Source organism: Pecten maximus, chromosome 12 (genome assembly GCF_902652985.1).
Source record: "Pecten maximus chromosome 12, xPecMax1.1, whole genome shotgun sequence".
Classification (NCBI taxonomy): domain Eukaryota; kingdom Metazoa; phylum Mollusca; class Bivalvia; order Pectinida; family Pectinidae; genus Pecten; species Pecten maximus.
The window spans coordinates 2770212-2795959 of record NC_047026.1 but is presented as its reverse complement, the minus strand read 5'-3'; the positions used below and the strand labels follow the sequence as shown (position 1 = coordinate 2795959).

The window sequence follows — 25748 nt, the reverse complement described above, 5'->3', positions numbered from 1 at the left end:
CTCTAAAAAAGACTAAATTCCAAAACACAAAATTAAAAAAAAAAAAAAAATGATTGAATTAGCAAAAACCATGTCAACATTGTAGTTAAATAATTAGTTGTGTACCAAATTTTCAAGTTGATTTGAAACAGCAATTTATTTTCTGTTTAAATTAACAGCCAATAGAACAACCAAAGCTATAGATACATATACAGTTTTTTTGTGCCTTACCTTCCCTGGCACAGATGAGGAGAGACATCGCCATGATAACCGTTTCCTTGCCAAGGTCGTTCTCCAATCGAGCTAGTACCTCCTGTAATAACTGTTGAACAGTGTGAGGGAGGGACTTCAGCTTGTTACTAACCTACAAAAGACAGAACAGTGACGTAAGCTGAAAATAGGATTTTTCCCTAAAAATGAAGAAAAACCCACTTCAGGGAGTCTCTTCCTAGCTTCAAAAAGAAAATATTTAAAATTTTTAATATTTTCCCTATCTAAGGAAGACACAGTCTGTAAATAGATAATCAATTGCCTTAACAAGGTATTTGTACCTCTCAATAATAATTATGTTCAGTATGGGTATTTCATGATCATCATTGCCAACATCTTTGATATGTGTAATGATAGTGATTTTCATTGTGACACCGAAAGGATCCTGATGACATCACCAGGATCTGGACAAAACAATCATAATATTTTCATTTAACTGTGTCATTTTGAATTGTTTGCGAAAAGTTATTTCCATACCGTTACAGACTCAAGAGACTTTTTGAAACACCCCAACCATCCAGAATTCCTCACAAGCTAGTTTAGTAGTTTCCACAACTCACCTTTTTAAACATTCCAAAGACCAAGAGTTCCTCACAAGCTAGTTACCACAAGTCACCTTTTCACACACTCCAAACATCCGAAGTTCCTCACAAGCTAGTTACCACAAGTCACCTTTTCACACACTCCAAACATCCGAAGTTCCTCACAAGCTAATTTCCTAGTTTCCACAACTCACCTTTTTCAAACACTCCAAACACCCAGAATTCCTCACAAGCTAGCTTACACAACTCACCTTTTCAAACACTCCAAACACCCGGAGTTCCTCACAAGCTAGTTTCAGGAACAGAGGCACAGATGCTTCCTTCTTTGACAGCAAGAGCTTCAGCTAGAACACAGAAATAGTCACAATGTACATAAAACACTAAAGTAAATGTAACCAGAAAATTATAATTTCATCTGTTGGTATCCCAGGTGCCTGACTCATTTTATAAAATAATAACATTTAAGAGTACATATAAATGAGAAAGGTTACGAACTCCTAAATTTATATGTACTCTTATAGTATGTTATTATTTTATAAAACGAGTCAGGCACCTGTGTTGGTATATATTTTTTCGGATATCTATATAAAAATGATTATGCTGTCGTAATCTGATACATTTAATATAAACTTTTAATACGTGGATAATGCTGGCTGTTGGGACTTACAGCATTTTAGATCTAATTGTAAGCATGTGAATGTACCTGGTTGTTGAATGGTGTCTCGTCCAGAGTCTTTCTGTGAGTAGCCAGTGTAGTTCTGACAACGTCAGCTTTGTCCCACATGTCCAAACCTCCAACGCTGACCTCTTGACCTTTGTGACGTTGGATTGACTTGTGACATTTGCCACCATCCAGCACAGTCAGCACAAATGTAACGTTCTATAATACAACACAAGAATGTATTGTAATACAACTACTGAACATTGTAAATTAAGTGGCATGACATCATCTAGGATTTAAAATGTTTGTAAACAATTGGAATTCTGCATATCAAATTTTTCACTAATTCAGATTTTTTAAAGTTTTTTTCTTAAAACAAGTTTATGGAACTAAATGTTGCAGAAAATATTTGTTAAAAACTCCAAAAGGAGGTTTCTATGTTGTAAAACTCCAGAGTGACAGTTGTGTTGCAAAATGCCAGATTGACGATGTTATGTTGCAAAATGCCAGTGTTGCAAAACTCCAGAGTGAGGCTTTTGTGATGTTAAACTCCAGAAAGAGGCTGTTGGGTTGTAAAACTCAGAGAGAGGCTTTTGTTATGTAAAACTCCAGAGAGAAGCTGTTGGGGTGTACAACTCAGAGAGAAGCTGTTGGGGTGTAAAACTAAGAGAGAGGCTTTTGTGTTGTAAACCTCCAGAGTGAGGCCGATGTGTTGCAAAACTCCAGAGTGAGGCTGATGTGATGTAAAACTCCAGAGAAAGGCTGTTGGGTTGTAAAACTCAGAGAGAGGCCTTTTGTGTTGAAAACCTCCAGAGTGAGGCTTTTGTGATGTAAACCTCCAGAAAGAAGCTGTTGGGTTGTAAAACTCAGAGTGAGGCTTTGTGATGTAAACCTCCAGAGTGAGGCTGGTGTGTTGTAAAACTCCAGAGTGAGGCTCTTGTGTTATAAAACTGTTGAGATGTTCTGCATTTCTATCACAGAAGCTGTACTACTTACTCAATATATCAACACTCACTAGTTACCATGTCTACATTTGGCTCATTAATTTGATAATTTGTAAACCGTAAGTATAGATATGAACACATACATGATAAGCCACCATCATTTTACAATAATCTCCACATACCTTTGGTACAGGTGTTGGCAGCCATTCCAGGTTGTCTGGCTGGTAAGCACTTTCCATGATGTCAATTCCATCTATAAACACCAGCAATGGAGACCCACACATGCTAGCCGCCTCCTCTAGCATTTCACCAAACACCTGGCTCAGGTTCCTGGAACAAGCATATAATAATGATAAATCAATCATTCTTACATTTAAACAGTCACATTTTCATTTTTCCTGCTTCTGTTGTTCAACAAATACAAATCTTCACCGAAATATTTTTGAATCTAAAGTTTCCATCGAACAATATTAAGTTCAGAATGGAGAATATGATAAAGATTTTTTTGGCAAAATTTCAGAAAATTTAGAGTTTATTTTATATGGGCTAAGTACAGGTAATACTTGTCTTAACCATGGCTAAGTACAGGTAACACTTGTCTTAACCATGGCTAAGTAAAGGTAACACTTGTCTTAACCATGGCTAAGTACAGGTAACACTTGTCCTAACCATGGCTAAGTACAGGTAACACTTGTCCTAACCATGGCTAAGTACAGGTAATACTTGTCTTAACCAAGAAACCATCTCAGGAACTACATGTACCGGTAGTAATTATGCTTAAATCTTAAATCAATGAACACAAATCGACAAGGTGGACTTGTTACCAGGCATTGACTTATTGTCAGTAAAATTTGGAATTTTCTTTTATAAGAGTCGCGTACTTACTTGAAATCCTCAGGGACCTCTTTGACCAGCCCAAATCGTCGCTTGACTTCGTGCGTAAGACGTCGTAGAGTGGCCAGAATGTTGGTGGAACCTGGAGCAGCGCCAACTACGTGGGTCAAGACTGACATGGCACTGTCACACATGGCCGACTCAACGTAACTATGCACTAGGGATGCCTAGCAACAAAGAGGGTTTGTTATCAAGTTCAACACAGTATCCTATGGCATATCACTTCAATTTCTTATTTTTAATTACGACTTGTATTTGGAATCAGGGTTTACTGCTATTCATGAGGATTTGAATTAGTTAAATGAGAAATATATAAAAAAAAGTATGTATTTTTTTTTTTTAAATCTATCTAAAATAACTGGTCTACTTCAAAATTGGAACTGATATCATACATAGAAAATAAACTTGTTTAAGAGTGAATTTTATTGGAACTATTTCAGTTATAATCTGATCTAATAAGGAATAGCGCTTGCTAAATTTGATTTTATCAAAAAAAAAAAAAAATTCCATAAATGCAACAGTTTGCTGTCTGCATGCAAACTCATCCTCTAGTGTTTAGATAATAAAAACCCACCTCGATTGACCAGAAAATACTTCCCAACATAAAGTATTTTGGAAATTTGCTATTTCAAACTTGATTAATGGAACCTCTTGGAAATTTGCTATTCAAACTTGATTAATGGAACCTCTGGGAAATTTGCTATTTCAAACTTGATTAATGGAACCTCTTGCAAATTTGCTACTTTAAACTTGATTAATGGAACCTCTTCGAAATTTACTATTTCAAACTTGATTAATGGAACCTCTTGGAAATTTACTATTTCAAACTTGATTAATGGAACCACTATACAAATGATCATTAAAATGGTTACCATGACAGCCGATTTCCCAGTTCCAGGTTTGCCGACCAATCCCAGAATTCCAGAGGGCACAGATTGCAGCTGCTTGAGGCATTCTTTGATCATTGCTTTTCGCCCCACAAAGTTTTCTTGGTGACGTTCCAACATTGCCTGATGCTGTTTGGTTGTGTGTGTATTCTCATCCAGGACCTCTGCCTGTAACATTACAATTTTTTTTAGCTAAGATTGCATTTTTGACTGGGGTCTATAAAATACCGTAAATTTATAGATTGAAATACTGATGTGAGAAGATAGGAACATAATATCCACGGTCAAACAGTGTGATCCAAGTTTAAGACCGAGAATTGGTAAAAATTCCTTAGTCCAACACATGGAGTCAAACTATGGTATAAGCTAGATTTTTATTTGGTTTGTTTTTGTTTAACGCCCTATTAACAGCCAGAGTCATTTAAGGACGTGCCAGGATTTGGAGGTGGAGGAAAGCTGGAGTACCCGGAGAAAAACCACCGACCTACGGTCAGTACCTGGCAACTGCCCCAGGTTTCGAACTCGTAACCCAGAGGTGGAGGGGTAGTGATAAAGTGTCGGGACACCTTAACCGCCCGGCCACTGCGGCACCCGTATAAACTAGAAAATGCCTGTAAGACATAAATGCCCCACTGTCACTTGACACCCCAAAACACAGTTTGGCGAGGATCGTATCAGCAGTTTCCGAGATTAGTTATTTACATTGCATCGGGAGGGGACAGGACGGACATGGGTAATACTATATGCCCCCAATTTCATGGCAAGGGCATAAAGAAAGGGCCATAACTCTGTGTATACAGTAAAACCCTGATAACTCTTAACTCCAAGGGACTTTGTCAATAGTTCGAAGAATACAAAGTATATATGTGCATAGTGTCTGCCTGGGTTGGGGGGCAGGTGTGTATTCAGCCATGAGTGGATGACTACTGGGTGTAAGCACCTCATGGACATTTTTGTCGGAAACTCTTGGTTTGACTAGGCACCTGCCTCCCATCCAGGCAGATAACATTGCAATATCAAACAAATCTATAAATTCTAATCATAATAGTAATGGAAAACCCACTGTTTATATACATAGAGTATTTGAATTTCTTTCCCCTGTACATATACATGTATAACATGTGCGAGTGCGAGTGTGTGTGTGTGTGTGTGTGTGTAATATTATATATTACTCTACATTGTATGCTATTAATACCGGATGTTTTTATTTTGTTAATATTATTATAATACGGAGAGAACTTAAAATAGGCTTAAGCCTGATGTTCAATCCAATTTTTAAAAACAATAAAATTTGTTGAAATGAAATACAAAGTATAGAGTTATCAGTCCTAGATCGTAAAGTAGGTATAATGATCATATGTAATCTTAACATAAAATGCGCTGTACTGTAAAACTTAACCATAGTTTCGAATTTTAATGATTTTAAATGTGTAGCACTTAAAAGAAAGACATACCAAAATTGAAACACTAAATTATTTTAATACGAAAAAAACTACACAGTAGGCAGCCATTTAAAAAAAGTCATATTTGACCAAAGCTGCAAATCTACTAATTTACAAATCATGTACATTCATGTTAGAAATCTTTCATTTTTCATATATTTCACTTTCTTGATTTCGAATTTTCCTTATGAACTAGCCCAGTTTACCTGCTCAATGTAGAGTTTGTTGATAGAGTTCCAGAGGTTGTTAAGGACTCTTGCACCAAACAACTCTAGGCCTGAAACAAGAGGTTTGTCCTCAGCCACACCACCCCAGTGACAAGGATACTTGTCGTATACTTCCAAGCCACTGTTTCGTATCCTTGATTTCAGGGCGGCCATTTTCTCTTTACATTCAGCATTCTCAGCAACAAAGTCTGATGTAAATTCTGGAGGAATGTTCCTAAAATAAGGAGAGAGGAAATTATATTTAAGATTTTGTTTGGATAAATACTGTTTTCGTGATAGATAGTTTCTTAGATATTTGTTTTTACAATAAATCAAAGATAGAAGTATTTCATATTTCATAGATAAATTGCAATTGAATTTTGAGGTTTTCATACAATATAAAATATATACATGAACTAATAAAAGCAATGTTCAGCGGTTTAAAGTGTACAAGTTCAGAAATAAAAGAACCACAAAATATTCTTATACTCATGAAAGGAGAGAACATACGAGGTTATCATATGGACGTGAGAAATTGGTAAAATAATTTATGATTTATTAAATCAAGAATTTCACGAATGTCAAAGCCAAAGTCTGATTCATTCTTTAGGTATACTGTAATTATATCCTAATCATTCATTCATGCATTCCTTTTATGATATGATTACCGTATTCATCTGCAAAAACGCCCCCTTCTTCATATTGCAGCATCATCAATTTGAAATTAGTTACATGATGTTCACCCCAAACTTCAATACAAAACTTCAACATAAGGAGAGGGGGCTTATTAGAGGATAAATACAGTAACTAACTTTTACACTAGGGGAGGGCTTATTAGATGATAAATACAGTACTGAACTTTTACACTAGGGGAGGGGGCTTATTTGAGGATAAATACGGTACAGAACTGCTTAAATTTCCAATCTTACTTTTCAAACTGGCTGTCCCTGAGAAAGAAGAAAGCTGTCTGTTGTGATTCCTGCGGCTGACTCAGAGCTCCGGCGTACATTTCCATCTCCGTAACCGACATCCCGGGCTTGCTTTCTCTGACCCAGTCATACTCGGCTGTATCGGGGACGATATACTTCTCGGGTATCCAGCCATACCTTTCTCCTAGAATTCCCAGGAACAGGTTGCACTGTTTGACCTCAGAGAGACAAAGTTCCATGGTTCTGGAATAATGAGACAAAAAATGTTCAGAATATTCCAGATTAGCTTGAATTCATTCAAAAACACCAGGGATAACTCTGGAGGGGGCCATGGGGCCATTTCCCCCATATTTTTCAAAATGGCCAACCAAAACTCACAAATTTCTTTAATTTTCTATGTTTTGGCCCATACGATTTCTGAAATCTTGTCAAAAATCCCATGATTTTTGGGTCCAGGGTGAACCCTGTAGATGTAATTAGTTTAGTATGTATCACTGAAAATTTTTGTGCTGGACTAATTAAAAGTGAAATCACTCTGATAGCATTGTTTCATGTTTCCCTGACTACAACATAAAGACAATGTTTATAGATGTTACAGCAAATATCCATATCAGGAAAAATATTAATGTTTGCTAAAACAAAATAAGCTGTAAATTTCTTCAATGACAATTCATAATATCATTAAGATTGTTTAAGGTATTTTTAAAATCCAAGGGTTCAGCTCTGGAAATAAATGTCTTCTCTCAGTACCCTTTGAATATGCCATAGAAAAAATTAAGGCGTATGATTTTTCATTACATTGGTTTTACAAAACAAACTTTATCAATCACTAGTCTGATACCTGTATTTTCAAGACTATTAAGCCGCCATACCATAACAAATGATGGTTAAAATCTACGTTTATACTTTCATCTTTATCAAAAATGTTACAGGTATATACATGCTTGTGCAACACTTTCCAGACACGTTGAGATGCATTATCAACAAGGTGTCATACACAAAACCCTTGGATTTTAAATGTACCTTGGAGAATGATCCAATATCTCAGGACGAAAGCAGGGCTTTTTCTCACTGGTTTGTCTCACTTTGGGAAGAAAATTGGTGAATTGGGGAAACATTTTTTCGGGAATTTGGCTTTAAAATGAATTAATTCCAATTGGGAATGAGGCCCATTAACGGCCCAAAAAAGCCCTCAGAAAAAGCCCTGGAAAGGTAGAATTAATATAGCAGGTAGTGGTTTATACCTGTTTGTCTTTGTGTCATTCTCTGTAACTCCCCATCGGAGATCCACCTCATAAATATTAATGAAGTGTTTCTTGGTAAGGGCGCGCAACTCTGGGAATATATTTCGTGTGAGAATGTCTCTTTCACCGTGCATGTCACGGAATGTCGATGAGATGAACACTCGGAGAGTTTTCCAGCTGTAAAGATTAATAAGATAGACTGAGAAAACAATGTAAATAATTATACAAGAATCACAGATATTCTGGAACATTTTCTTCAGGTTGGTAAAGTAAATATGATAGATATTATATAACACAACCAATTTGATATTGAAGATTGACTACACTGTCACCTTCAACAGACGAATGATCAATGATAAGCATACTAGCACTGTCATATGAAGTACCAGAGGTAGGAATAGACGCAACCTACTTTTTTAAGGATACTTAATACAGACAATTTTATTTTATTTTTATTTTTATTCATGTTAAAGAAATATTTCACTTAAATTTTCATTGTATCACAGCACAGGGAAAACATGATAAATACAGTTTTGTCAGTATGTTAAACTCCACTTATTAAGATGAATTAAAACCAAATTGTTGTCGCACAGTAATAGGCTTTACCTGGGAGAGTTAGAAACAATGGGTAGTGGCTTAGCAGGCCGTTCCAACTTTGGTTTGTTTCCTCGGTCTGATGAGGTGGCTGGCATAGGTCGAAGGTCAAAAGCTTCATCGATTTTCTCTACATGTCGAAGTTGTCCCCCTTCTCCTCTCTCGGCTATAAACCTGTAGCCAATCAGATGATTAGATAAGAAGTTTACATTTACCTAGCCAATCAAATGATTAGGTAAGATTTACTTAGCCAATCAAATGATAAGATAAGAATTCTAGATTTACCTAGCCAATCAAATGATTAGGTAAGATTTACTTAGCCAATCAAATGATAAGATAAGAATTCTAGATTTACCTAGCCAATCAAATGATTAGATAAGAAGTTTACATTTACCTTGCCAATGAAATGATTAGACAAGAATTTTAGATTTACTTAGCCAATCAAATGACAAGATGAGAATTTTAGATTTACCTAGCCAATCAAACGATTGGATAAGAATTTTAGATTGACCTAGCCAATCAAATGATTAGATAAGAATTTTAGATTTACATAGCCAATCAAATGATAGATAAGAACTTTAGATTTACTTAGCCAATCAAATGATGAGATAAGAATTTTAGATTTACCTAGCCAATCAAATGATAAACATAACTAGAGAAACATGTATGCAACCTTTCCAGCTCTCTTGGAATTGGGGAAAATGTAACAGAAGTTTAAAATATGTCAAGATTTGGAAAAAAGATCTTACTTATTTTCTGGAAAGCATTTGGTTTATTCCAAATACTTTCATGTAAAATAGTAACACCCTATCAAAATTGATGAGTGAAGTCTGAATACTTAACCAGACACTAGGGATTGGGGTTAAAATGAAGACCTACACCAATCAAATTTATACTTCACAAGACAAACTTCATTTTTGCCTAGTATCTGTGTATATCTGTATCCCATAATTCCAGATGAAATTACCCATAATTCATGAGTCAGGAGTAACCATCTTACCTGAGTATCTGATCACTGTAACCAGAAATGTAGATGTCGTTGTCATGTTCTGGAGTGATACTCTCTGAAAATCTACAAAAAAAGATAAAAAACAAAACTTCTTACAACAGCATAATATCTGTAAATCATCTTCTATATTCACCGGAAATATTTCTTTTTCAAATCAACAGCAAGTCCTTAAATTCAAACAGAGCTAATTTAAGTGAATTTACATCTTACATACTTTGATTATTTTCTGATAATCATTAAATTATAATTATACTGTAACAAGAAAGGAAAAATGCAGCAACCAGATCAAGACTCGAACCCGTGACCTCTGAACTCTAGCCAGGTGCTCTAATCATTTGATCTACCTGGCCACCAGCGATTGGGCCAGTCCAGTTCCTCTACGATACTTTGGCTATCAATTTTTATATTGTAGTTTATTCAATTTTATGTTATTTCTAATCTAATCACAGGGTACCTTCAGAACACACTGAGCCAAGATGGCCAGAATGTACCTCTCGCTGTATTTCTAAAACTTTCTAAACTGCTTTTCAAATCTAAAGCATCATTCTGAAGTCTTTCAGAAAATATTTCACAGAAAATATTCCAATCTCTTTAACACAGGTAGATTACATAGGTTGTTATCCATGTCTATGATTTCAGAAAAAGCTCTCCCATAATTCCAGATGAAATTACCCATAATTCATGCTTTACTTACCCACAATTCTTGCCTGCAAAGGATATGTTGACATACAGAAGATTTTGGTTGACAATTTCTCTGTATTTTTTCAGAAACGTTGAGAGATACTGCTGCTGGGTGGGCACATTGTCTCCGCCACTCAGGAAGATTAAGTTATCAACCTAAACAGAAAACCAGGTCATCAATAAAAACATAAATATGTCAAGTTTTAAATGTAAACAAAAACAAATAATTCATGTACTTCGGGCTGAGGAATCTCACACACTACATACACAATACTAGATTTTTCTGTATTGTCTGATATGTCCAGCACCTTTAAGTGGCATTTCGTGAAAAGTGACAGTGTATTTCAAATGGGCCGTTTTCGTTTTTGCGGTCCAAACGGTCAGACCACTTGGACCGTTGTTGTACGTTTATGAAATAAAGGCGGATCTGGTTATTTTATATTGTTTTCAGACGAGTCTTGACAAAGACTTCCAAGGCCTGTATTAACATTTGCAGGTCTGTCAAGAAATATATTTGAAATATTATACACTGTATTACAAAACTGATGAACCGGTTTGGCCTCATAAACGTTTTGAAATAGAATTAGTTCTTTAAGATTTCCAGCAATTTTGACACAATGATATACAACAGAAATAATTCATTAACTTTGTTTGAGATTGGTAAATCTCAGTCATTGGCTGACATTCTGCAAGATCTCATCAAATGACGTTTCAAATATCAGTCCCCGACTATAATCCATGAAACCTGAACACATACAGGTCACAGATTCTATGAGTCAAGTATTCAATGACAATTTACAGAGCAACCCGCTTATTTGCATAGCCCTTTTTCCATGACAAAATATGCAAATAACCGGAGTATTCGTATAGGCGGAGTTGGGTTTTGGCCCCTCTTATACACTATGTAGATCGTCAGGTAGGTACTCAAAATGGGCGCTATATGATTGTTTACGTTATTTGCATTAAAAACATATTTTAAAAAAAAAAAAATTTAAAATATAAGAGTAAATACGAAATAAATGGGTTGTTATTCTTTGTAAATGTACAAATATTTGCATATACATTTGTACTTCATCGTTTACTACTTGTCACTCCGAGTCTGTGGGTCCGAAATCGGTCATACACGCGTGGGTTGGCACTACGATGTACAATGTGATCGTTTCAATAAACATTCATTATCGTCTTGAGATGTGTTTTGTTCCTGCTATGAGTATATTAGTTGCTTGATCATAGATGATGAACTGCTTGAGCAATAGACTGTCTTAAATGACCGTGAGATGTGCATTGGCGTTTGGGTTTGTTTTGGAAAATGGCGCACACACATAAAGAGTTGTCGTTCCTTACACATATGCCCCCACAATGCAACGCGCCTAGTAAACAATCATGGCGATCGCAACCTGCCTCAGCGAGTGTTCAAGTGTACAGAACACAGGTTTGGATCGATGCTATAATAAATAAACAAATCTCATCAAAAGATGAGACATATCAATATTTTATTCAGTAATTCTTCTTCACAATGCTACTGATATGGTCTTGATAATAACTAAATGTCGATATCGATGCATCGAACATAACCTGTTTTGACGAAGTGGGAACCAATGATTAGATAACGTTGTACATCGTGTCGAATCAATATGTAAGTTAAAAACACTTTTCATAACACTTTTATTACGGAAAAATCACAAAAATACCCTAAAATCAATTAAAATTTTTCGGTTTTTTGGAATTTTTATATGCATATAAGCGGGAGTCGGTGTTTTAGTCGATGCAAATACACGGGATTAAAATAAAAAGATAAAGAAGAAAAAAATCGGGACCTGAGAATTTTATGCAAATAAGCGGGATATTCAAATAACCGATATGCAAATAAGTGGGCTCCTCTGTATATAAAAATTTTCAATATCATAAATATTTGGAATTTTTCAGTATCAGGAATATTTGGAATTTTTGAATATTGGAAATATTTGGAATTTTTCAATATCAGAAATATTTGATTAGAAATATTTGGAATTTTTCAATATATGAAATATTTGAAATTTGTCAACATCAGATATACATTTTTTGTATTTGGAATTTTTCAATATTAGAAATATTTGGAATTTGAAATATTTGGATTTTGAAATATCAGAAATATTTGGAATTTTTCAACATCAGAAATATTTGGAATTTTTCAATAACAGAAATATTTGGAAGAAATATTTGGAATTTTTCAATATCAATAATTACAAAACAACAATTGGCATACAGTAACTGTGTTACACTCCAGACAATATTGATGTTGTACTAACCTGTACTCTGTCCCTCAAAGCATCCGACAGAATTTTGTGAGGTAACATAAATGGCATAGACTCAGTAGATGCAAATTCAGCATTGGTAAGCTGTAAAGAATAAGAGGAAAACGATCAATGTGACAGCACAGTTCTTCAAAAAGTTTCCTTTGAAAGAGGGTTACCATGTATAGCTTAAGTATTCCATGTTTTTTACTTTTCAGAAATTTTCGTATTTATATTCAAAATTGATACCATATTAGAAGAAATGTTTGATGACTCAGAAATATGCCCATTCATTCAAATGTTTGTCACCCAATAAAAATTATATAATTTATATTAAAACTAGAAAATGTCTGTCAGACATAGAATGCCCTTGCTGCCACTTGACACTTCGGGGCACAGTTTGGTGAGGATTGCATCATCAGTTCCTGAGATTAGCTAGTTACATTGCATCAGGACGGGACAGGATGGGACGGGATAGGATGGGACGGGACAGGACATGGGTAACATTATATGCCTCCACCCCCCACCCCCATTTTTATGGCGGGGGCATAAAAATGTATTTTAACTATTATTAATGGGAAAGTTCTAACTGAAATTTGCCAGATGTTAGGAAAATTAACAAGTTGACCATTAATATCTTAGTAAAATTTCCTAAATTTAATCACTTATCATGGGCGACAGCTATACTTGTAAGAAACATATGAAATTCTCAGGTCTGTTAGTTTGCTAAATTATTTGAAGTTGAAAAAGATTATTTTTTAAAGTCTGTGTGAAGAATACCTAATGCTAATCACTTCTGTCAGAAACATGATGTCCATCAGTCAGGTTTTTAAACATCTCAGAAATATTCAAACCTGGCATATGCATATCGCATCTCCAACAGGTTATTTTTCCTTATTTTTTTCCCCAAAAATGAAAATTTTGCCACAAACATTTCTGAAGCTTTAGGAAAAAGAAAATTCTTTGTGCCATCCTTACAGTCATTGGATCCAAAACAACATCCATGTTTTCCAGGATTGTACCAGGCTTAAGCTGGACATTGAAGTAAGTCGTCGGGGTGAAGGCCATAAGATCGCACTCCTCACAGGAATACTTGCACATCAAACCGAGCAGGACAGCAACCTCCTTCATCTACAACCAAGATAAAAGTTAAAGGTGTTTAGGATGTTTAAAAACAAGTAAGATAAAACAAGACAATTCAGAGAATTACAGTCCCTTACCAAATGTAGGTCAAAGGTGAAAATGTAGGTCAAATGTGATTATGTAGGTCAAATTGTGAAAATGTAGGTCAAATTGTGAAAATGTAGGTCAACAGTGAAAATGAAGGTCAAAGGTGAAAATGTAGGTCAAATTGTGAAAATGTAGGTCAACAGTGAAAATGAAGGTCAAAGGTGAAAATGTAGGTCAAAGGTAAAAATGTAGGTCAGAGTGACTTACTTTGACATCTGTACATCAACACTTTTACATCTCGTTTAAAAGTTGTGTAAGTACCTGTCTTGGTTTTCCGAGTCCCTTGGCTGCAGTACAGTTGACTTCCATGCTAGGTCCAATGTCACACAGAACTATAGTTCGGCCCCTGATTGGCTGGACGTTGTATGTTGTGGCGATCTTCACCGACTTATCCAGGGCTTTTTTGTACCTTGTGATCAGTTGCAAGTCAAATAGGGTCTCCCTAAATGTAGAAAGAAGAGACTTAGGTAAAGAATACACAAAGATATCAATAACATTCCTTTTGAAATTTCAACATTAGAAGTATATTTTCTTACTTTGTTTACACTATTAATTTTCGATGTTTTTAATTTTGTTTATTTTAGCATGAAAATGCAATAAAAAGAAAATTGAATGGTTTTTCACTAAAAATAACATATACAGTGGAACTTCGTTAACTCGAACTCGGATAACTCGAATACCCCGCTTAACTCGAAGTACCTCGCCGGTCCCGGCCGAATTCTCTCTTTATCTTAGTAAAAAAAACTCGGATAATTCGAATTCGGATAACTCGAAAAACTCGGATAATACGAAGTAAACATTTGGTCCCAACAATAAAAATCCTACTTGAAATGTTCGAATAACTCGAAGTATAATTTTCGTCGATCGGTGGCAAACGCCGACATTTTTTAAGAGCTAAATTCCGTTTGTAATACTGAACATATCGGCACTACTAACCTACATGCTATTATAAGTGTTTCATAAATTCATAAAAGAAATTGTCGGTTGAATCTTATAACAACAAGTCTTGGTGATAAAAAGTACTGCTTTACTTACATCAGGTAATTTCCCAAGGCGGTCGCCGATATCAGTACACACGATAGTCAACAACTCATCTAACCGTTCGCTCAAGCGGAACTAATCTCTGACACACCGGTAGATCTACCCGGCTGATGTTTTTACAGGTGTAGAAATGACACAGTCACCGGCGCCTATTAAATCATTACACTGCTGAAACAATAGCGTAATTACTGCCGAGGTGTTCAGAGTACAACTGTAACGGTCAGTGCTGTCTATTAAATCGGATAAGACGCCAACTCAGTTACAGTAACATTTTATACGCACATGCGCAGCCCAACTTCCGGTGCTAATACACATGGAAATGGCGTGGTTATCAATAAAAAGTAAGTAGGCCGATCAAACAGTATTTTATATATGTCCAATAAAAGGTAATGGTTCTGTTACGTTTTGTAAGCAATCTGTGTTAAACTTAAACGGTTATTTGTTTTGACATTAATAACTTGTTATTTTGTCGAATTCCGTTTTATCGTTTACCTTTTGCAAACATGACTTGCACATCAGATCGTTATTGAAGTGACTAAGTGAAAGAAACTTTATCGTGACTGTATATCGGCAAAACTACACCAAATTACAAGTGACATAACGAAACATTACATATATATTTACATGTATTGACCAGTCTTCACACTAAACTGATGAGCGACAGAGCGAAGTTATAATGATTATATAATGTTGACAAATATTGACCAAACTTTTCACCAAAAACGATAACTCGCTTAATTCGAACACTCGGATAACTCGAAGTTTTTTCGTGGTCCCGTCGACTTCAAGTTAACGAAGTTCCACTGTATTTCACTTTTTATGACAGACTATATTGATATTTTTCACTCGTGCTTTGCACTCATGAAAATATCAATATTCTGTCATATTCATGAAATATATTAAATATTACATTCAACAGGAAACCATTCAATATACTTTACATGTATTTACTTTGTTTACAGACTAATTTCCTTGTTTACAGACCAATTTTGTAGCCTTTTTGTATCAGAACCATACAATTTTCTCTGAAATCTCTTCCAGTCTCAAAACTACACATAACAGCAACAACTTTTTGCTTGTGCTAGTCTTTACTCATTTTCAGTGTATTTCGACTTCAAATTGGAAACTCTCGAAAAGTTATTTTACAATGGAAATTTATTATATTTGAAGACATTTTTTTATTGACTAAATTTTATTGACTCAATAGATATAAAAAATATTCTTCAGATAAATAACTTGTATATCAGTGTCATTATTCCTCTCTGTGAGAGTTGTGAAATATTGCAGACTAATTCAAACATTCCAATATTTCTACTGAAGATCTTAAAATATTCCGGATTCCGTACCGGAAGTAGTTATTAGGCTCGCCCCCAGAGTTTAAACAAAATGGCAGACTACATGTGCATTTTCGGTGTGTTGTTTTGTCATATAGAAACAGAAAGGTTAGTGTTATTTTTGTACATAATTAAGGAATATTTAACAAAATAAGTTCTAGATGTCAGATTGAACACTCAGAAACGTCCTAGACTTTGCTATATAAAATGCAAATGTAGCAAGCCGCCATATTGTTTACATTAACAAAATATTGAGAAAATACCATCTATTAAGCAAACGGTAAAACATGTAACCCAAACAAAATAAAACTGAATTTATTAACCAAAAGTTTTGAATGCATTTTATATGTCATTACATTGGATAGTTGTATATGTCAGGTGAAGTTTTCAACAAATCAACACTTTAATAACGTCAGCTTAGCCTGTTGACTTTTAATAGTCGACAGTGGGGAAGAGGGAGCTTGAAATTATGTCGACTACAACGGGGAAGAGGGAGCACATTTTTATGTCGACTATAGTCGACATCAGTACTGAAAGAGTTAAGGAAACAAAAATACATACTGCGGCCCCTTGTTCTTATTCTTCTTCTTATCCAGCCACCACATCTCAGGATTGGCTTTCTTACCACCTAGGGCTCCACCTCTGGCCCCTCGGCCCCTTCCTCTTCCACGTGTAACAGGGGTCGAGGTGTCATAAGGGTTGGTAGTGCCGGTCGCGATCTCTGCTGCTCTTACTATTTCAGATTCTGTAAAACAATTTAAACAAATTTGTTATGCAGTGTGCATCGAGATCTACTCAAACTGAATTCAAGGCCTTTTTTAAGCCCTAATTGAATTCTTAAAGGATTTTATACAATAAACATTTTAAAGTAACACTTTTTGCAATACCTGTTGCTTCATACGTTTTTTATTTGTGATTTCTAATACTGGTTGACCGTTTTTCCTTGAGATCTATCAGTTTGATACATGTACATAACTATGAACTTCCCTTTGAACTGTAACCTTTGAACATTGACCCAAAATATTAAACAAAGAGTCACTCTTCCAATAAAATTTGACGTAGGTTTCACCATGTTCTCTGTGTCTGTGTAATTACAAACAGGTAACATTGAATTGCAGGAAAAAAACATTTTCTGTATCATTTCGTTAAAAAGCATTTTACAGCCATTCATTCATCACACATATCATCTTTCCCAAATAAACATTTTTTACGATAGAAAAGGGGTCAGAAGTGCAGTCAAATAATTAAAGGCACAAATATTTGATAAGGTTACAATTGTTGAGACTGACAGATTGTTTAAGCTATCATCATTCAGAGATTGTTTAGATTTACAAAATATCACAGAACTTTCAAAGAAATTTTTTTTTTTAAATTTATAAGAGCATTAATTTAATTTTTTTATTGATAATTTTTTTTATTTTGGTGGACATTTACATATAAAAAGTTTTCTTTTTTATTTGAATTGTTATGCTATATGGTTTGGAAAAGACACATAACAAATAAATTGTAACTATAAGATATTCATTCACTGCCATTCAACAATACTTACGACTCTTCTCATAATCCTTTTCCAGATTTCCTAGAACTTCATACGCAGAGAAAAATCTGAATGGAAACTGCTTGCTATTCACAACTTGCCTCTAAAAAAAAAAAAAAATTCTTAATCAAAATAAAATATCTAAATATAGATTGTAATTCATTCAACAATCATTTTATGATTGACACAGTTGAAGTAACAAACCGACATAAATTTGTCATATCTGTTGGCGATAAGCCTCTTGTTAATGAATTTTACTGGTAATTATTTCATTAAGTATGACCAGTATAGCCAGGCACCCACTTGTGAGCACAGTTAGTTTTAAGTTATTTGTCTCATGAAAATGACAAAAGTACGATGAACAGTGTGACGGCCATTACATCTAATTTTCCAGTAGTAATGTTCTATTCTGAACTTACTGTATTGTTGGTAATATTCAGTGGGCATTTTATTTTACCATATACCAGTCATTGAATATAGCGCTAAAATAAATACCCCCCAAAAATTTACACACAAATGGATAGAAGTGCTTACTGCTGAATTACAAATCATGCTTGTGTAAATGCTCCTGAATGGCACAACTGTGAAATATTAGCCCCGGGAAATTCAAACAACTACACAGTATTTAAATTTCCGATCTGAAATACGAATATAATGATTACCACAAACCTCATTCGTCAATCTGTGTAGGATGTTTGTGTGATGTTTCTCCGATATTCCCGCCTTGATCACATTCCGTAGGTTCCTCAGCATAGCCATGAAGGGGAGCTTATTGTGATCTAATGAACAGAAACAATATTAGACTTTATATTCAGGAAGGAACATCAGAATACAGAGGATGATACTGAGTACAGCATTAGAAAGGAGGAAATTGATAAGATTTTTATTAGTTGTGGAACTTTTGAGGCCTATTTCAGTAAAATATCTATCGAACAGGGTTTGCCAAACAGGATCCATCCAGAGAATTTTTTTGTTTTGTTTAACGTCCTATTAACAGCCAGAGTCATTTAAGGATGTGCCAGGTTTTGGAGGTGGAGGAAAGCCAGAGTACCCAGAGAAAAACCACCGGCCTACGATCAGTACCCGGCGACTGCCCCATGTAGGTTTCGAACTTGCAACTCAGAGGTGGAGGGCTAGTATTAAAGTGTCGGGACACCTTAACCACTCGGCCATCCCGGCCCCTTCCATCCAAAGAAGTAATTAGTTAAAACACTAACATATAAGAGGTCCTATTTTATCGCACAAACACCATGCATGGAATGTCTTTATACTCCTTTAGTCTACCTGTGGGATAGATATCTTACTGGAATAACCCTGAAGCTCTTCACCTTTGATACAGGTAAAATCTTAGCCTTGCTAGAGACCGTAACTATTCCAGAAATCCAAATAAACTCCTTTTTAAATAAAAAATCTTGCTAAATCTGTATTTCTTTGTTAGGTTTAATAATGTCGCCCTGTGAACAGCCAGGGTCATTTTGAGGCGGGGTCTCCTTGAAGTAGTTGGTGACTACCTCACCGAACAACATACGAGAGGCCCGTCACATGCCATCCAGAGCAATTAGGGTAAAATTTCTTGCCAAAGGACACAACAACATTAGTACAGACCAGTCTGTTTCTCAGCTGTCCGAGAAACACAAATGGACACGTGTAGCGAGCATTGAGCCACGCACCTCAGATCTTCACCTGAGGGTACGTGGCTGGTGCTCTGCCAAACTGAGCTATCGCAACCCCTTCAATTTGCTAAACATCTAAATACATATTTTTAAAGTTGACATATCACTGTTTAAATACATAAGTATATTATACATTTTTCTGTTAAAAAGATATTTATGAAGAGGAAGAGAACCTACCTATAAGATCCTCCCATGTTTTTGCCTTATTGCCCTTCAAAGACACCTGAGTCTCCCATGTTTCCGGGATCGGTAGCTTCATCCTCTTGCCTGCTCTCTCCTCTTCAAATGTTCCAGGCAGACGACTCTGATAAAAAGTTTCCATATTGTCTGGGTATCTGGAAAACACAAAACAATGATCATTTGCATTGATTTTATTAACTGCACAGTAATAACTATTTTTCAAATTAAATTTTTTTTTTTTTAATTATTTAGTTTCATATTCTTTTGTAAATTAAATTTTTCATGAAGCCCAGGGATCCCAACACATAATCTAGGATTAGACAGGTGGGTTTATCACAAGACAATGAGATATAGCATATGATAATAATACTAGCTACTTAATAGCAATTTACAATTGGTGGGCTTATATCAGGTTTGGGCTTGTTGGAGAATAAATATGGAAACATTTTGAAGCAATATTGATGCACATTCTGCAAATGTGCCAAGCCAATACTTACACGATGTATAACACTATCAACACTTTCATTTGGGGGCAAGTCAAACATATATATAACAATAGCAGGTAGGTCTGTGACTGTAGAGATCATATATGTGTAACAGGAGAGGTGAAAATGTAGCAGCCAGACAGGGGTTCGAACCCGGGACCTCTGAAACTAGCCGGATGCTCTACCAATTGATCATGGGCTACCTGGTCACCGATGATCGACCCAATGCAGTCCCGCTACACACCTCCCTCCTTTTTTCCCAAGTCTTCGCTCTCGAAGACACACGAGACCCTTATACCACCACCGTGGGTATTTTAGTTGGGTGCCAATTTTGTAACAGGAGAGGAGAAAATGTAGCGGACAGATCGGGGTTCGAACCCAGGACCTCCGGACACAAGCTTGATGCTCTACCAATTGAGCTACCTGGTCACCGATGATCGACCTAGTCCGGTCCCGCTACACATGCGTGTTGTGTAAAGCAGTTTTACACTTAAGGAAACCTTAAAAGGGCTTTAGGTAAGACTACTAAGCTATGCCAACAAAATGACTGTCGACTGCTGAGTTTGAAAGCATCAAAAGTATTTCAAGAAAATTTTATTTACTTTCTGATATTGTTTTAAAGATCGACCTAAAGCTTGATTACACATAATTAAATGTCATAAATAATTTTCTGTGTTTACAACACCAATGGAATATCCTTACCTTTTCCCCACCAAACACATGACATGCTCCACCGGTTCTACGATGTGAAGTTTCCGGATCAGTTGCTTCAGGGAAAATTTGGCCTGGGAAAGTTCCGATTCGCTTTCTCTCTCATCATACACTATGTCACTGATCTGTAAATACAACAAAGTAACACTTTTAGTGATTTATACAAGGTAGTATTAAATGTCAAACAGACATTTTTTATTTAAACAGCTGAAGAAATTTCGGTATACATTGTATGTATCTACAAGTTATCCTGCAATAATCCCGGAGGACCAACACAAAATCTCTGACTTGAAATACAGGACAAAAATAATTATCTTTGCTTGTAATTATTACAAAAATGATCATTGATTTTAAACTGATTGGGCTTATAATAATGATTAGGCATGGTCTTAATGTTGAGTTAATATGGTACATGTATGTACATGTGGTATATGTAATATCAGATAAATACCGGTAATGAAAAACTACTTTGACATAGTATGAAATCTGAAAGAAATGCTTTGATGATTTAAAAAAAAAAATTATTATCATGGCAAAACAAATTGTGTTACAGCAAAATGTGTCATATTTTTCATAACCTTATCAAGTCTTCAGATTTAAAATCAAAGTTTTGGCCAATATAGGCATTCACAGACAAACATTTAAAGTAAATATCTCATACCTGTCTTTTCAATAGCTCATCCTCTGAATCAGAGTCGGAGGAATCTGATGAATCGGAATCAAACATTGACTTTTTCTTTTTCTTCTTCTTCTCTATGACTGGTTCAGGTGCAGAAAATCCTCCACGACCTCTACCACGACCTCCACCGCGACCTCTACCTCTACCTCTAAATTGACCTCCGCCTCTTGTGGCTGAAGTGGTGGTATTTTCATCTTCTTTTGTCTTCTTTTTCTTCTTTTTCTTCGAGCTGTCTTTGTTGTATTTTGCTATAACAAGAGATAAGAACTATCAGACCTAAGATAAAAACTTTAAAAGTCAAGTTTATAAGATCAGTTTCAATTAGCACTAGTAATTAGTGTTAGTTCTATATATAACTTTTTTGAAATAATACATGTACTGCCATAATTTTTTATATAAATGTATATAATTATATTCTTTAAAAAAAAAAAATTCTAAAAAAGACAAATATTTTTTTTATTTCATCATTTTAAAGGACGTTTCCTCAAAATCAAATGTGTATTGAAAGAGGTATGATCGTGGTTATTTCATGCAAGCATCAAAAATCTAAAATCTCTAATCATCTAAAATTTCACTTAAGACGTAGTCTAAATTCGACTAAAATCACTACATTTCAGGTTTACATATATATGTACTTATCATTTCTGTGAGTACCATTATGATACAACAACTTTGTGTCAAAAATAATAATTTTACGGAAATAAAAACTAGGTCATCATCATAATTAAGCTGCCCTTACCTAATTGGTATTTGTCAAAACTGGGAAACTTGGTGATCATAACCTTCCTTAGGGCGGCTGGTATAGCCCCCTGGCTGATGGTCTTGTCGTGGAAGGCCTGAAAATAATAATTCAAATATATTTAAAAAAATCATCAGATCCGATCAAAGGTTCTGTGCAGTGAAAGGTCTTTCGAAGTAAGTAAAAACTTAAAAATTGGCCAGAAGCAAAAAATATCCCAACTTTTCTCAGTCAAGATTATTTTTGGTCCATAGAACCAATTAAGATTCTCTTTTAAACAATTGAGATTTGGAATGAATTTTCATCTTGTATCTAAATCAACAAGCATGCATGTGTACTGCTAAAGTAATATACAAGTCCCCTACTGGCCCCTGCTTAAAATAGTAACAGTGACCTTGACCTTAACCTTGATCTAAAAGCACTTAAACTTGAACTTGATATGTAGCTACTCATACTTAAGTTACATACCAACTTTCACCAACTTACCTTCAAGCCATTGACTGAGAAAAGTGCAAAAAAATAAGTGGAAGGACAGATGGACTGACAGAGAAGGAGAAGCAAACTTACAGTCCCCTTGGTTTCACCGGTAGGAGACTAATTAGAGGTCAATTAAGACAGGTTTCACTATCAATATTACCTACCTGGTAGATCTCTGCTACCTCTATCCAGTCCGAAGGCAGGGCAATAGACTTGACATAGTACTTCTTGAGGTACGGTCGACATGGATGAACATTGGCGGCCATTGCCAGAAGGAAGTTTGCCGTGGTACGGATGTTGAGCTCCTTCCTCGTGTATAAGGCCACCTGTGAAACAAAAAATTAAATTTATAAATTCTGTGGTCACAAAATTCATTTAGTATATTTATAGAGATTCGGATTATTTATTCTTTATCTCAAAGTTTCAAAACTTTTCAAAAACTCTTTTTTTTTCTTGGAAGGGAGGGATAGTGGTGTTAGATTTGCCAAGTTGTTTTCTCATTATGGTATATGAATACAATGTAATTCTCTTTTATTGTAACTTTTATAAACCACAACATTTATTTTTCTGGATGCATATTGAACAAATCATTTGAAAGGAATTGAAATTCCTGGATATTAAAACAAAATGAAGACAATTACTGTTGAAATATTCTTCAATGTTAGTCATTGGTATTTAAATTTTTTTTGATCAATTAAACCATTCCACAATTTCTATATGTGATTCAACATATTACTGACCTTGAGGATGAACTCTGGGTCAAAGGGCACAACCCTTTCAGCCATAACGGTCAATGATTTCCTAGTCAAGTCATTGGCGTTCCTGAAATTTGGCTGGCAAATGAGGGACCCACTGACAGCATTGATGAACGCCAGCTGTATAGAGAATAGTGTTTAAATGTAATGTAAAATGTACGTACATGTACCGTATTTATCCTGAAACAAACCCAGGAGGCTAACATATAATCTCTGAGCCAATGAAAGGGGGTGGGCTTAAAGCAGGACTTTGAGATAGCATTAATTAGTTGGAATTTATACTGAATTACAATAGACAAGGATGATCTTATTACCAGACATGGGCTTATTGCTAGACATTGCCTTATTACCAGACATGGACTTATTACCAGACATGGGCTTATTACCAGGCATGGCCTTATTACCAGACATGGACTTATTACCAGACATGGGCTTATTACCAAACATGGACTTATTACCAGACATGGACTTATTACAAGACATGGACTTATTACCAGACATGGGCTTATTATCAGACATGGACTTATTACTGGGCATGGACTTATTACCCGACATGGGCTCATTTCTGGACATTGGCTTATTACCAGGCATGGGTTTACTACCAGACATGGGCTTATCATCAGACATTTATATACAAGTCCATACCTTCATCCCATTTACATCATGGAGAGGCACGTGGATTCTGTTCAGGAAAGGATCTTTGTCCACATCCAGAAATTCATCCCTGTTTGACATCTGGGCACTCATGGGAAGCTCAAGGACTTGGCTCAGGTCATACTCCGGGGTCACTATTTTGTACCGTTTCATGGCCAGCATCTGCATCTGTTCCTCGCTAATAATACCCTTGGATTTTGTCTTTTTCTCCTTCTTTTCAGACACTTGGTCATGTGACCTCTTGCCTGGTTTCTTACTCTTTGTGGCACCCGAAACCGTCTTTGAGGACAAACTTGATGCGTCAAGCAGTTTAGATTTCTCAGACGATTGCTGACCCAGTAAACTGGATTTACCCGGAACAATTGATCCATGAGTCGTGGAGAAACCTGTCGATAATGATCCAGTCAAAGATGACTTTCCTATCAGTGTCGTGGACAACTGTGGTTTCAGTTGTGATTGCAATTTCGATGAGCCATCGGTCATGCTCATTAGAGGTGTCCTATAGCTAGTTGCTGACTGGGTTCTAAGGCTGGAGGCTGAAAGCAGTGGACTCTGCCCAGACAAGCTTAATCCAACCAGTTTACTCTGAAGATTAGATTTAAGAAGAGAACTGTCTCCAAGGTGACTTGACAGTAAAGATGGCGCTGTCTTTACTCGACTGTCTTGCAGTTTATTTTTCTTCTTGTCAGTAAGGACTGTCTCCTTTGTGGAACTTTTGTGCTTTCCGAGTTTGCCATAGTCGGAAGTGGACGTCTTCTGTTGTAATGATGACAACAGCGGAGACTGCAAGTTGGTACTGCCTCCAGTCAGTGAGAGGCCTGTAGATCTCCCTCCTGCCAATGTCAGGCCTGAAATACGACAATGAAGCAAATTAAAAACAAGTTTAGGTAAAGTTTACCTTTATTCTATCACAATTTTTAAACAGTCAATATAATGTCTATATGGTACTGTCCAACTTAACAAGTTTTTACCCGATACATCAGACCAGTGCTGTGCATGTATATCTCTTCTTGATTACCGGTAAATTGCTGTAAATGAAGTCATATCATGTAAAGCATATTGTTAAACAATTTCAAGACATAGCTTTATTGTTTGTCTGTTTGCAAATTGATTGTTTGTTTGTTTGCTGGGTATATTGCTCTGTGAACAGCCAGGATCATTTTGAGGAAGGGTTTCGTTGTAGTAGTTGGTGACTGCCTCAATGAACAACATACAGGAGGCCTGTCGCATACCATCTAGTGCAATAAGGGTAAAGTGTCTTGCCCAAGGACACAACGACGCACCTTGGATCATCATCTGAGATTACGTGGTTGACGCTCTAACCGACTGATCATAAACTACTTCGGCCCCTTTGCTTTTTTGAAGCTGAATGTACCTTTGTACATGTACCTGTACATCAGTTCATAAAATCTTCAGGTACCTCTACATGTTCAATGCATTAGAAGGCATTGGACATATATACTGTAAAGTTGTTTAATTTTGTGGGACTTATAATTCACAGTTGTCCCAGTTGACCTGTGTATTAAGGACACCTGTCACAGATGTACAACATTATATATACCTGTTATAAGATACCTGTGTATTGAGGGCACCTGTCACAGAGGTACAGCAGTATATATACCTGTTATAGGATACCTGTGTATTGAGGGCACCTGTCACGGAGGTAGAACAGTATATACCTGTTATAAAACACCTGTG

The 25748-nt window shown here is 35.8% G+C and overlaps 1 protein-coding gene across 1 annotated transcript in view; it reads right to left on the bottom strand.

The window, feature by feature from the left end:
• The window catches only part of LOC117339645 (telomerase protein component 1-like), a 60322-nt gene that overhangs the window by 33509 nt on the left and 1065 nt on the right, over positions 1–25748 (bottom strand). The window contains 25 exon segments of the mRNA XM_033901353.1: positions 211–343; positions 1043–1135; positions 1495–1671; positions 2579–2726; positions 3282–3457; positions 4163–4345; positions 5826–6060; positions 6755–6997; positions 7999–8175; positions 8605–8766; positions 9593–9664; positions 10296–10438; positions 12571–12660; positions 13534–13686; positions 14047–14227; positions 16722–16905; positions 17710–17800; positions 18367–18476; positions 19548–19705; positions 20738–20871; positions 21408–21673; positions 22165–22261; positions 22806–22967; positions 23382–23516; positions 24042–24898. Coding sequence (XP_033757244.1) covers positions 211–343; positions 1043–1135; positions 1495–1671; positions 2579–2726; positions 3282–3457; positions 4163–4345; positions 5826–6060; positions 6755–6997; positions 7999–8175; positions 8605–8766; positions 9593–9664; positions 10296–10438; positions 12571–12660; positions 13534–13686; positions 14047–14227; positions 16722–16905; positions 17710–17800; positions 18367–18476; positions 19548–19705; positions 20738–20871; positions 21408–21673; positions 22165–22261; positions 22806–22967; positions 23382–23516; positions 24042–24898 — 4560 coding nt within the window.